General features: G+C 37.4%; 1 protein-coding gene across 1 annotated transcript; it reads right to left on the reverse strand.

Moving 5' to 3' along the window:
* Positions 1–2040: 2040 nt before the first annotated feature.
* Positions 2041–8049, reverse strand: LOC141847945 (putative glucan 1,3-beta-glucosidase A). The gene is made up of 10 exons (XM_074736052.1): positions 7968–8049; positions 7771–7880; positions 7542–7661; positions 5850–6032; positions 5570–5725; positions 5168–5337; positions 4827–4979; positions 2697–3049; positions 2293–2472; positions 2041–2149 (listed from the first exon to the last, which is right to left on the reverse strand). The coding sequence occupies exons 1-10, from the start codon at positions 8047–8049 to the stop codon at positions 2070–2072; spliced, it is 1587 nt and encodes a 528-aa protein (XP_074592153.1). The 3' UTR covers positions 2041–2069.
* Positions 8050–14872: the final 6823 nt, after the last annotated feature.

A 14872-nucleotide genomic window follows, 5' to 3' on the forward strand; every position in this document is an offset into this window, starting at 1 on the left:
TTATCTTTTAACAGCCTGTTGTTGCCTCGTCCTATTATTTAGAATTTATATTTTAGTATCAGTTCAGTTCTCATTCGAGTCCTGAACATCTTCCTCCTATGTAGTAGACATCGGATTGTCATTGTTGTAGTAGAGACAACGTTATAGTAGCTACTCAATCATAGTTGCTACAATGTGCTAGACCAGAACGTTGTAGCAACTATGATTCAGTAGCTACTACAACATTATAACGAGTAGTGCTAAATTATAAATTATTTGTTATCCGTAAATAATTTTATATCATTTTCTTTTTGTAACACAGTTTATTTATTTTCAGGGACTCACCCATTTCTATTGAATTACTGTCTTCCTCATCCACTAGGCAAACCATCAACTAAGGACATCATTGTGAGTCAAAAACACAAAATACATAGGAGACTGCACTGTATTCCAATATAATACAAGTTGACATTAATATTACAATAGAGGAGGAAGATGGATCATCGCATTAGCTAGATGAAGACGCATATGATTTAAAAGGCAATGGAGATCATGTTAACTTTGCGTCCTTAGAGGATGAAGATCAATTTGTATTTGAGCAGCAAGAAAATGATTACTCAAACACTATTGAGCTCTATGCATCTGATATTGAGATGAGACTTTTATGTGAATGAGTCGAATCAAATTGAGATGACAATCCAACCTAATGCAGGCGAGGGCACTATCACAATTGATTTAAACTATGCTAGTCAGCTAGACAATCAATCCAACCAACTAGATAGTTACAATTGATTGGGTTGAAAAAATAAAGTACAAATTTTAGAGGTATTGAGCATTAATATTTAAACTTTAATCAAATGGATGAAATCTAATCGATCGAGAATCCTCAGGCAGTCAACTATCAACAGTATTATTGTTATTTACCTCCCTTCATCTAACTGTGGGACTGGTGATGAGGGGCACTTGGTGTGAGCGTTATCATATTTTTGTATCAATCAATAGTATATAATTTTCGAATTTGAATTTTGTATGACCAGTCAACTAGAGTATCAACTAGTCACTAGGTATATAGGCTCTCGTAGGGCTTGGTTAGAGGGCATGATTTGATACAAACTTACCTTCTTATCCTGCTCTCAAATGCTCAACCAGAAATATAGGTATTCAATGAATCATACTTATTCTGCTATTGGAATTGGTAATACTGAGGTTGCTCAGTAATCTATTGTTATGCACTCCCATAGTTGAGATCTGGATGATCCATCCAATCAGGATTATATGTATTGGATAATGAATCATACATATTCTATTGTTGAAATTAATAGTACTGAGGTTGCTCAATAATCATTTGTTGAGCATTCCCATAGTTGAGATATGAATGATCCATCCAACCAGGATTATAAATATTGGACACTGAATCATACCTATTCTGTTGTTGAGATTGATAATACCGAAGTTCGATGGGAAAAATATTGATGGTTGTTGTTTAATAGTAAAGATATAATCATCATCTTGTTGCAGGATTGGATATACATCAGTTGGATGGAATAGACAGCACAAATACCATAGGTTTTCATTTCTTGCATTGGTTGTATGGTCGGCTTTGTCAATCAACTATCAACACTATCATTGTTTCCAAATTTGAATTTTGTATGACCGATGTTGTTTCAACTAGTCACCAAGTATATAGGCTCTCATGGAGATTGATTGGGGGCATAATTCAATACAATCTCTCTCTTACTCTCAAGTGCTCAACCATCTCCGAGAGCTCGGATTTGATCGATCAAGTCATCGAATCCTCCGAGCTCTTGTGATCTCCAAGAGCTTGGATTCTTCATATGGGTCAAGCATGTCAGGTCTAAAAAAAATCCTGCACCATTGTCTAAACCTAAACCTGGTTTGATCTGGGCAGTTCTTGGTGGAGTCCCAGACGACATGGCTCCATTGTGACCAATGCAACCATCCAAGCATGGCTCTACACAATCATCCACTAGTCTAATTAAATAAAAAAAGTTTTTTTTCTTTATTATGTGAAAAGAATATTGAATTATATTCTATTACAGACTTAACTACAAGCCTTCAACTTGTTGTAGTCATCCTATTTGCATTAGTATTATTGCACATGCCAACCAACACAACAGGAGAAGTTCTGGCTTTCTAATCGATGAGCTTCCTGCAAAATGAGGTTTCAGTAGTTACTAATGTTTCAAATTTTGTGCTTGAGGAAGGGAAGAAACATGAATGTCAGAAAGGTAATGCTTCAAATATATGATGATCTATAATAATCATAATTAAGCACAATGATCTGTGTAGTACCAAGCAGAAGATATCGGTTGTTGATATTCCACTTGAAGTCCCAATGCATTCGAGCATTCTTCAGTGTCCAGTAGCACCAACCAAAAGAAGCATCCTCATAAGCTTCTAACTGAGCCATTCCAAACATCTGATATTCCGATCTTGAGGCATTTGCCACCTTCCACTCGTTAACCCACTCACCTGTATCGTCTAATTTATGTCTATGCTGAACAAACTAAAGCTGAAACAAAATTTTCATGGCAGTAAAGTAATACGCATCAAACAACTCATCGCAGATTTGGGACAATGCCTAGATAAACAATTAATTTAAATTTGGGTTTCTAGTTTTGTTGTCTCACTTGACCCTTCACATGAGAGTAATGCGAAATATTAGTGTGGTCGAAAAGCTAAAAGAACAAACTTACCAATAAAGACGAGAGGCCCATTTGCGCTTTTTAATGCCTGCACTTGTGGAACTCTCTTCTTGTATATGAATTCAATATTTCCAGTAACATCCATGTTATCAAAATATGGATCGAAGAGATTGTAGTAGTGCAAGTCCACAACAACATTTGAAGTTCCAATATTTGCTTGGTAAAGCTCTGCTGGGTCTGCATTTCCTACTCTTTGACATATGATAACATAGACAGAAGTTGAGTAGTTCCGAACAATTTGGTATCCCCTTGTATAATACGAAACTAGAATGTCTAAGGGGACTAAAGCAGCAGAAGGCTCATTTAGGAGTTCAATCCCTAATAGGGCAGAGTGATTTGCATACCTGCAAATGATATGAAAATCGTTGAATTGTATCTAACGGAAAATGTTGTTTTTATAATGTTCGATGACAATTTATACTCCACTTTTGGCACCCCACTGGCACAAAGATGCATTGGTCGTTCACTATCTTATTGGTATACGACAAACAAGAACTTTGATCCAGTTATAACTAACAAATGCAAGTGGAAATCTTTAAACTTGATTATGAGGATTATGAAGGACTTACTAATAACTTAATTCCAAATAGTCGAGAGCAGAAATAATGAAAATTACACTTCTACCTAAGAAAGAAGTAAATCTTGTAGCTAAGAACAAACATGGACAATGAAGATATCAAACATAAAATATGTTGAACTGAGAATCTTGATAGAATGCCATTGGAAACAAATGCTAACTGAGTTCATGATTTTCACTACCTTTTCTTGTTTGGTACGACTTCAAATTCAGCACATTTGATTTCAATATTAGCAATTTTACCTATATTGTGTTTACTTGGATGGAAATAAGAGAGAAAAGAAATAAATTAAGTAAAATAATTGATTTCTCTTGTTTATTTGGAGGGAAATAGAGAAGAATGAATTCAATTTCATCAATTTCTTCTATTTATATTTCCATCAAAATCAGACAGATATAACAGAATTGAAATTTACCCATCCCACAAACACATATAAGCATGGCACAGTATTTCTCTCCTTATAAGTATTGAGTATAAGACCTCATGAGGATGAAACCCTCGAGGGCATAATCTAGATCAAGACGTTATCAATCAAGTTTCATCCTAAAGAATAAGGATCGACACAAAAATAAGACTAGATCTATTGAACGAGAGCTTTGGTGATCATAGACAAAGTTTATATATACGATTTAACAGATGTGATAACAATGAAGTTCATTATCCAATGTGAATTATAGTGGTGAATATATGTATACCTCTCACAGGGAGTGTGAAAATGGCTCCATTAGTCATTCATATGTCAGGAATGTGTTCACCTCTTTATGTTATTGATTATGGTTTTATTCAGCACTTGACTATGACTGGTATGTCATTAGATAACACAACATTTGTCAATAGTATGAGATGTTGGTTTGAGTGAATGCTATTTCAATGTGCATCCTTGTATGTTTAAATGATACTATGTACTTGACTGTGGCATCTTTTGCTTAATTTATAATATTCCTATTGAATGCTCAGACTTATTAATCTCTATATTAAACTTGCACCCTTATACGCACCTCTAGATCATTCAATACTTGTTATATTAATTGCTTTAAATTTAATTTCTTTATCTTATTATTTGAACACTTAGCTTTCTATATATAATGTTTGACCTTACTCTAGGGAATCTACTTAGCATGTCCCTAATACGTTGCAATGAACTTTACATGTTTTAGCAGGAGTTGATAGGAAGAGATTTATATTATGATGATTTTAGCAAGAGCTATAAAAAAATTAGAGGATATTTTACATTGATAATGTTGTGTTATGCCATTTAATTTTAAAAATTATTTGCTTCTTTTGATGAATTTTGTAAGAGAAATACATGCATGCGCAGTATGGTTCATATTGTTAGGTTGTATCACAGATTGTGGATAAAACATTTTTCTGAAAATTCTTGTGATCAATGATGATTCTGAGTGTCCACTCGAACTTTTGGTGTCTGAACATGAGCGCCCGACATGGATACAAACAAAGTGTCCAAGTAGAAGACATAACAAGGAGATGAGTAACAAGGACTTTAATTTTCTTTCTTAATTCAGTCAACTAGAATAGCTTTTACCTCGCTGCTAAGAAATCAATGACATCTAGTGTTTGAGAGACATGGTCTGGTGTTGGCCAACTGATTGAACCATCTCTACTGGCACTATGTTCCATACCATTCTGTGAACCAGGAGCAGCATGGAGATCAATGATGCACTTTAGACTATGGATCCTGCATCAAACAAAGCGAATTTCAAAATTTGAAGAATTTGCAAACAAATGGAATTAGCCCAAAAGTTTTTCCATGCATGCTCCAAACAACATTCTAATAAACACAAATAGCATTTTCAATGCTCTTTAAATGAATTTTAGCCTAATACCCTTCTCAAAAGAACAATAAGCTAACAAATAGAAACATACTTTGCCCATGCGAATGCTCTATCCAATGCTGCCAAGGATCCTCCAATAAAAGGAGCAGGTGGGTCAGGATCATATGCAATCCACCATCCAACAGGAATTCTAACGGTATTGATACCATGTTGTGATAGGAAAGCAAAATCTTGAGACGAAACAAAGTTTCTTCTGTGATCCTGAACATATATAAATCGATACCATGTCTAAGACAAAACAGTATGGCTACCATGCTTAGTATGTTGCAGATACAATAAGTAGAAGATCGACCCGAGTGATAAGAAGAATTCTACATCACCAATCAACATTATGGAATAGATTTCTAGCGGCTATGGTATTTACCGTGTGATAAAGAATGAGAATAAAGAGTCTAACAATTCATGGGATATATCAAACAGTATGCCCACTAACCATCAGGATCTCTTCAGCTATGTCATGTCCATATCCATTTGCAAGCTGGAAATCTCCATGCAAGTTGTAAACGATAGTCATTTCAAATGTCGCATCATTATTATCCCAACCTGGTTCCCCTTGATAATTCACCATGAGAGCACTACCTTCTGTTACCTATTTTGAAATTTTACAAATTTGAGATGTCGTACTTGGCTTTTCTTAAAATTTTCTAATGCAAAATGCCTTGATAATTATGCTGGCCTAGTTACATAAACAGACAGGACCTTAATAGCAATACCTTTATGTAGTTTCCATTTGAAAGTCTGATGTGAATCCTGGTGTTGTTCTTTTCGATATAAAATGTTTCACTCTCTGATGGTGAATTTGCAGCAGCAGAAACTGGACCCCCACCATTGTTTGATGTTAGAAATTGACCTCCAAAACATCTGAACTGAAATTCCCACTCAGATACTCGCCACAGCTGGCATAAAGCAGCTTCAATCAGAATAGTTATCATGTTAGGACAAACATTAGGTCTACCAATGAACAATTTGGCCAAACTATTGCCATGAAACAGTTAAAATGTTCCTTGAAGAAGAAGAAAACAAAGATAATTTAAAAATTAAAAGCAATAACAGTAACAATAAGAGATTAAGTGAAAATTTGTCATTAATAATTTTTAACACTATTTACCAGATTAGCAACAAGCACTGGCATATATCTTTTTTTTTCTTTTTAAATTAGTTAGATACTTTATCTGAACTTGTTTTAGGTGTTAGTGCAATCTCCATGTCAGTACTCAAACAGCTTCCTACACACTCTGAGAAATGAGAAGCATTTAAAATATGAAACATAAAAATAGAAAACAAGATCAAAGAAGAGAACAAGATAAAAGAAATTATATGGTTCGACAATTTGGCTACATCCATGTGCATATGGAGTTAACAATCTTACTACGTTCTCAAAACTACATCATATGAAATGATTCCTCTGTTCCTCATATGAAACTTTTTGGTATGAAAAAAATCAAATTACATAACCAAATCAAATCAAAGTGTGAAATTCACAGACCCTTATAAAGCTTAAGGGTAAATAGAGCAAGACCTCTTGCATAAATCGGCCGATCATACTACATAGGCTCCACACCTCCAACACTATGCTCATCCAAGCATTATTTTTAGTGAACAAACATTCAATTCCCTATATCCTTAACTTGTACACATGAGAATTTAGAGTTAGTCAATTTTGAAGTACAATGTTAAACAAATCATTAGTCATGTTATTTTTTATCTCAGCACCTTTCATATGCAGTTCACGCACATATACCTCCCTAGATTCCATAGCATAGTCCCACATTTGCTTGCCGTACTGATTTTGTGGCAAGTGTTTTAACAAAATGATAAGGTGAGTTGTAGGCTTCTTATTTTTTTGTCTAATATTCAGAAACTCTCATGTGAAGCAGATGTCAAAGTCTGGCTTACTTATAAACTCATCGAAGAGCCAATTTTTTAGTGTCAAGCATTTCTAAATACTACCGCATGAAAATAAAAGATTGGTATCTTCATGTATTCCTAGACAGCAAGAAATCAATGTGACAAGAAAAACTAAATAACATAAACACTCAATTTGAACTTGTATGCATGAAGCCTAGCCGTCAACTTTACTGAGAAAAAAAGGTACAAAAGACATTATTTCTGGAGTATCTAAATGAGGGCTAAGCCCAAACATTATTGCTGGAATACCAAATCAGGGTGGGGTTAATCACAATGCTCAAAATTGCATGTTCCATCAGAATTTCAACTTCCCTATCATCTTTTTCGATCACCTAGAATACTTTCTTTAAGGATTTCAGCCATATTGGTTCTTAGCTAGGAATGCACACCCAAAAAAAAAAAAGAGTTTAAGTATGTTCACCACATATCTAATGTCAAAACTTCAGGAATCAATCAAAGCCAAATGAATAATTATTGCTCCATTATTCATACTAGACCTTGAAGGTCTCCCAAGAGGATGCCACATCTTTGTCCACAGTCACGTTGCCACCACCCCCATCAATAGCACTGACATACTTCTGCAGCAGCACCGACTTGAGCTGCACTTCAGTTCCATCCTGAACACGATTTCAGCCATAAACATCACCATTCAAACGAAACCAGTGCCGTCCACAGAGCACTTAGAAGCAGCAATAGAAGGAAAGAGACAGTGATCCAGAAACGCACAAGCATGTCCCGGTTGGGAATTCCGTCAAACAGGGAAGGCCTGATCCAACCCTCCACCACGAGCCAGCCTCCCAAATTCACACCCCTAACTTTTTCCGACAACCCGTCGGCTAGAAAACCCGAAACAGAATAAGCGCGCGAGCAGAGCAGAGAGCCGGATCAATCTACAACACCAGGCAGAAAGGCAATGAGCATACCTGATGAATGCGACAACCGGGGCAGGAGAAGCAAAACCATCAGGGAACAAGATGCGAGCATGCTGCGGTGGATGATTCCCATCGCGGCGAGCAAAGGCCAGAGCTGGTGGGAGCCCAAGGCGCTCTCAAAAAAGAAGAATCCTTGGCCCCCATCGCCATGGGAGATGGCCGTGAAAACTGGGAAGGAAGGTGGAGGAATCTCACTGACAGAGTATACTTTCCTTACGATAGAGTTTATGCAAAGCAGAGCTCGTTTTATCAATTATTATACATTTCATTTATTATCCTGCTGCTCGTAGTGATCTTGTTCTTAATTGTATTGAATTAAAACTAATTTAGCTAAAATTTTTACCGGATCTTTGTCTGGATCCAGTCGACTTATAAGGAAACTAAGAATCTAACGTGCATGAGAAATTCTTTACCTCTTTTGTCTTTCACCGCGCATGATTAATCTGTCTCTGTCTCAAGTTTCACTCAAGAACAGTAAAATGCTTTTATTTCTGTATGGAAAAACTTAGACAAATGGAAAACAAAAACTAAGGCAATTATTTAACATATTGACCTTTGTTACCAATATTGTAACTTTTATGACAATTAATATTGGTAACAAAGGTTATACAACTAGAAAGTAAATTGACTTAAAATAGACTCTTGATGGCTTTTCTTAAAGTGGATCTATCTATTGGTCGGGTTGACCATTTTCAGAAAATCTCAACTAGAAAAGTCAACGCAGACAAAGTATGAAGTTGACGTAAGGCCGAAAATCTAAAACATATTCTTCTCTCTCTTTTATGTCTCACGTAGTCGATACCTCGCCTTCAACCTCTTCAAAGTCAAGGATCACCATTTCGACGATGAAGGCTTCATCATCTAAACATATGTATCATCCAAATTAACAACAAAAAAAGCTTTCTTTAATTTTTCTTTCTCATCCTTCCTTTTTATTTTCTACAACAATAGCATAGCATGACATTATTACTTTAGGATTTTCTTTATTAGATTGTCTTTAATTCTTCTGTTTGCCTCTTTGAGAACTTTTATTTTTGGCCTCATTTTTTGTCATTCTTTCAATATTCGTATGGTTCAAGTGCTTATTCTTTTGAATCGTCTTTTTCTTTTCACAAAGTGTGACAATTTCTATCATGATCATCGTCACTATCACAATGTAACAATAGTTATTGATTTGAAGAAGAGTTATAGTCACGATGAACTAGTTGTTGCACTTTCTTTTTTATATGTTATTTTCTTTGTTGGAAATGTGAATAGAAATAAAAGAGGTAGATGGAAATGGACTCCCATTTGTATGGAAGTTTAGTTCCACATTTGGGAATAAGTGACTATGAGGTTGATTTATATTGAATCATAAGATTTGAAGTTATGTGAATATGTATGGGGAGAGGCTCTCTCTCACGTGTGGGCTTGCAAGGGGTGCAAATTCAAGGCTTAGATTGCATTGAACTTAGATAACTCATATGCGAGCACCACTTGTGCCACCCAAATCCATATTTACTTCCTACTCAGAGCTGTCGAACGGGTCAACCCATGACGGAGCAGGCCAACCCATTAAAAATCCATCAAATGGTAGGGCGAGGCGGGTCGACCCACCAACTTAACGGGTTAGGAAAACTCCAACTCAACTCAACCCAAGGCGGGTTACGGGTTAGGCGGGCCAATTCACGGGCCTATAAAAATTAAAAAAAATTAAAAGTATTAAAAATTTTAAGTTTGGATTACAATTTAAATTGATCAAGTTGAAAATTTTAAGTTTGAATTGTAATTTAGATGGATCAAGCCCACTAATTCATTGCTACTTTAATTTTAAAATTTAAAATAAATAAATAAGCTTTTTCAATCCGTGAGCTAACCCAAGCCCGCCGCGGCCAATCCACGCGGGTCACGGGTCTAGGCGGGTCAACCCATCTTAAAATGGGTTGATAAAATTTTAATCCAATCTGCCTAAATTGCTTGGCGGGGTGGGTCAACCCGACGAGATCTAACCAAAATTGATAGTTATATTCCTACTCAAGTACATAATGAACGCATTAATGGTCAAGCAACGACGACCATTAAATGGTCGTTTGAACTAGATGAGTAAAAATAGTGAATGATTGACCATTTAATGAGGCCAAGAGTATGAGCTTGTATATAAGAAGGCTACAACCTTAAGCAACAAGAGCATATGCTAAGCAAAAACTCCATCCACTTTCGTCCTCACAAAATCTCCTTTGTATCATGCATCATTTTGCTTGGTAGCTTTTATGTAATAACGTTCAGGTACACACTCAATTCATCACGAACAACCAATATATGCTTCATTGTCTACGTGATCATCTCGTTGTATCACGAGAAATAGGCATCCAACATGATCTTAAAATACCGTCGAAAGAGATGAATCTATTTAAGAAAATTGTATCAAACACCGGCCTCAACAAGCTTGAGCACTCAACAACTTAGACACTCAGTCAACTCGACACTCGACTAGGTCAAACATTCGACAGCTTGGGTACTTAGCCAGCTCGAGTACTCAGCCAGCTTAAGCGCCAAACAGCTCAATTCTGTGACCTTCCTTAACTGTCTATTCACTCCCCCTCTAGCCGGTCCAACCCGATCCAACATCTTCAATAATAGTTGTAATACTATCAAATCTTGAATACAATGATCAAAGAATTTTCTTAATAATAGTTATTTCTTCTAGTTTCTTACCATTTCTCTTTAGTTGATTGGAAATGATAGAGACTCTAGAAAAATAATCGGATACCAACTCGCCTTCCTTCATACGAAGAGCATCAAATTGACTTTTTAATCTCTAAAGGCATACCTTTTTTACTTTTTCTTCTTCTTGATATGAGACTTGGAGCTTTTGCTATGTTTGCTTCGCCGAAGAAGCACTTGAGATTTTTTTAAAATCATCATCATCTAAGGCTTAATAAACAAAGAAGAGAGTTTTCTTGTCTCTCTTTTTTAAATCTTTCAAACTATCTTTTTGAGTAGAAGATAGTACTGACTCATTGTTTGACTCATTGTAGTTTTTTTCCACAATCTCTCAAATATCATGAGCTTCAAGGAGTGCTTTCATCTTGATACTCCAATTATCATAGTTATTCATCTTAAGTATTGGAACCTGAAAAGGAACTATACCTCCAATCGACATGGCTCTGATACCACTTTGTTGGAAAAATAAAAGAGGTTTGTGGAAGAAAGATCTCACTTATGTGGAAGAAAAAGAACAAGAAAATCTTAAATTGTAAATTTTTGACCTGCACCCTTTACAAACAATTTGACATATTTATAGACTACTTAACATAATCCATGTAAATACACTAACTGTACTATTTTATCTCACTCACTCCATTAACGCAACATGACCATTACTACTTGCCACCTCATATGAGGCGGCGGACCCCTTCTCCCCCTTCTCCTCGTTGAGGCGGCGGACCTTTCAAATTATATGGCATGCCACTCTCGGGTGCCGCGACACATGTTCACCCTGGCGACATTCATTCCTCCGACGGCGAGCGCCTCGATCTGGTCGGCAGAGCAGGTGGTGGGACCAATGGTGCAGAGCACTCCGGAAGTCATTCTCCCTGAGCTCCGCCTTGGTGATGGCGTCGACATCATGGATGCAACGCCTCCGTCGGAGGGGACGAGGCCCAGATCGGGAAGGGAGGAGGCGGAGGCAGAGGCAGAGGCGGCGGCGGAGGCGCGAATGGAGAGGGGCGAGAGCAGGTGCAGCGGAGGGAGGGGAGTGGGAAAATCACATGCTAGGGTTAGAGAAAGGGGGAAAATAAAGAATTAATTAGCGACCGAATTCATGAGTTCGGTCGCTAATTAGCGACCGAATCATGAGTTCGATTGTTAATTAATGCCTAAATCCTAGTTCTCGCCTAATTAGCGACTGAACCTGAGTTCGGTCGTCGCTGAACCTGAGTTCGGTCGCTAATTAGCGACTGAACCTGAGTTCGATCGCTATTCAGCGACCGAATGGATTCGGTCGCTAAAAATAGCGACTGAACTCAAGTTTAGTCGCTAATTAGCGACCGAATTAGGATTCGGTCGCTATTTTTTAACGACCGAATAGAAATTCCGTCGCTAAATTCCTTTTCGTATCGTCCACTCTAAAATTAACAGTTTAATTAAAATTTGTCCGCTATTTTAACGACCGACATTTCATTTCCGTCACTAAATAGCGACCGAAATTTAATTTCGGTCGTAAATTAGCGACCGATTAAATATCCATCGCTAATATAACGACCGAATTATTGTCCGTCGCTAATTTAGCGATCGATTTTAATTCGATCGCTAAATAGTGACCGAAGTTAAAAATCGATCGCTAAATTAGCGACCGAATTTTAATCGGTCGCTAATTTCATCGTTATTTATGGGTTTTTTTTGTAGTGCATCAACATACTAACTCCACATACCACACTATCAAAAAATTAAATTTAATTTTCAACACCGCCAAGGTCGTCGAATCTTTCGGTGGTAGTAGCACACTCCAAGTCAATCTTGAGGCACGATTCCGAAAGCTCCTTCTCCTACTCAGCCGCGGCGGCGACGACAGGAGGCGAGGAGCCAAAGCAGAGAAGAGCAGCGAGGAGGAGGAGTGTGGAGATGGGAACTAGGGAGAGGAGCAAGGTTAAAAGCGAGCGGGGAATGTAGAGAACGACCAGAAGCGAGGCAACGACGAGGATGGAGAAAAGAGGATGTCGCGAAGGTAGAGGATTTCACGCGGGGCTGCCGATCACGGTCGCGAGTGAGGTTAGTGGCGATTGCATGAAATAGTTGTGCACGTGAGAATTTGGACGGAAGTAAAAAATAATTTATTATTAATTCATCCGTCTGTCTATTAGATAAATAAAAAATAATAAAAATTTTTTTAAAAAAATAAATAAAAGAAAGAAATATAATCCATCTTTTTTTATAAAGTAAATAGAGAATAAAATTTCACGTTGAATTTTTTTCCTTAATTTATATTTCCTTCCTCTCAAGTAAACAGAGTGTAAATTTAGGTTCTTCAAGATTATTTTTAAGTAAAAATATTTAACAATCAAGTAAAATTTAAAGCTCCAAAAAAAAGTGCAATTATTCCTTCGACCCCTAATATAAAACTCTAAAATATACTCAGTTGTCGAATTAAATTAAATGCTAGCCCTAACGCTTTATTTGGGAGGAGGTTAGGGAAGAGAAAGGGAGGATAAATAAGGAGTAAGAGAATTTTAACTCTTATTTGGGATAAAGTGAATTAAGGAGAGGAAGGGGAGAAAATGACAAATTAAGCTTTATTTAAGAGGAGGTGAGGGAAGGGGAGGAGAGGATAAATAAAGGGTAGGAGAATTTTGACCCTTATTTAAGTTAAGGAGAGGAAGGAGAGAGAAAATGATAAATTTTACCCTTTCATGCTCATGAATCATTAGAATTTTTTATACTTCCATTTAGAGTGTAAGCAAGAGGAAAGGAAATTTAAAAATATTTTATTTTAATTTTATCTCTATTTTAAAATATTAATTCTCAAATTAACTCATCTATTTAGATATCTCGTTTTTACGTCATTGCTCCTCACACAACGTGTACTATCACCATCTATGTCCAACCACTCGCACTCCACGACGTCGTCATCGACTCTCGTCATAAACAAATCTTTTTCAAGGACAAGATTCAAAAGGACAAAGATAGATAACCCTAATTTTCTTATTCTTCTCCTTCAATGACAAAGACTTATCTAAAGAAATACGCATTGTCTATTTTAAAATTTTCTATATCTTAACTTTTATATGTAATATTGATAGAATTTTATAATTTTTCATCCATCTTCTACCCACGTTATCTTTTTTTTATAAGAAATAAAAATATTTTTATAATTTTATATATTTAATTTTAATTTTAATTTTAATTATTTTCTTTTCAAATAAAATAACACATATTACATTCCATCTCTTTTAAATAAAAAAATATAAATATTTTATTTTCTATCACTTTCTTTTCGTTCGTCTTCCCCTTCCACTTTCTTTTCGTTCGTCTTCCCCTTCCCCTACCCCTTCCCCTTCCCCTAGTAATTGTTAAATTAATACAACAATCTCGCTTCCCTCCGATCTACGAACTCATCCAGCCCAACGTCGATGCCGCATGGAACTTCGTCGGCCCTCCGACAATGTATTCGCTTTCAGGAGGCCTCATTCAAGATCCCACGCAAATCTGGAACCCGGTCTTCAAGCGCGGCGGGGACGCACGAAGCGGCGATGCCCTAAAAGATGGATCTTTAGTCTCGGATCCCAACTTTGATCCGAGGCCTCGATGCCGCCTCAAGGAAGGAAGGAAGGAAACGCAGTCGTCGGCGGCGGCGTTGCTCGCCTCAAGAAGGCCGGCCTCCGTGGTGGCTCGGCCAAGCTTGCCCTAGCTAGACGATTTGGGCTTCACTCTCACGGGTAGGCCACGATGACGAGAACCCGGCCCGGCCCCTTGTTGAGCGGGGCCGGGCTGCCGTCGCGTTGCCCGTGCCGGGCAGCGCGAGCGGCCTGCGCTGCTGATGAAATCAGAGAGGGAAACAGCGACAAACAAAGTCGACAAAATCGAAGGAAATATTACATGCATCTTTCATTTCCAGAAAGAGGGACAAACAATGAAACTTTGATTGACTTCTAAAGGCTTCTGGCGAATCCAGCAAACCCGAACGACTTCAAAAAGGAAGAATTGAGAATGCAAGATTCATCAGCAATTAACTAGGAAATGGCGAAAAGCGATCGACCGGCCGAGTGAAGCCCAGAAACGGCTGTGAGCAGCGGAAAGAAGCCAAAAGGGTGGAATCGAGCGATTTCCTAGAGAGCTGATAACTGGTATTCAGCATGATCCAGATTCTCAAACGGAGGACGGTGGGAAACGGTACTGCTTTCAGCCGTCGTCTATCTTCA

The sequence above is a fragment of the Curcuma longa genome, chromosome 16, assembly GCF_044706935.1.
Source record: "Curcuma longa cultivar G26 ecotype Majalengka, Jawa Barat chromosome 16, ITB_CL_G26_1.1, whole genome shotgun sequence".
Taxonomy (NCBI): Eukaryota; Viridiplantae; Streptophyta; class Magnoliopsida; order Zingiberales; family Zingiberaceae; genus Curcuma; species Curcuma longa.

Coding starts and splice junctions, on each gene's coding strand:
- LOC141847945 (XM_074736052.1), bottom strand. CDS start 8,049: ATGGGAATCATCCACCGCAGCATGCTCGCATCTTGTTCCCTGATGGTT. Junction 5,726..5,849: donor CAAATGGAAACTACATAAAG/GTATTGCTATTA, acceptor ATTTCAAAATAG/GTAACAGAAGGTAGTGCTCT. Junction 3,050..4,826: donor ATTGATTTCTTAGCAGCGAG/GTAAAAGCTATT, acceptor TATCATTTGCAG/GTATGCAAATCACTCTGCCC.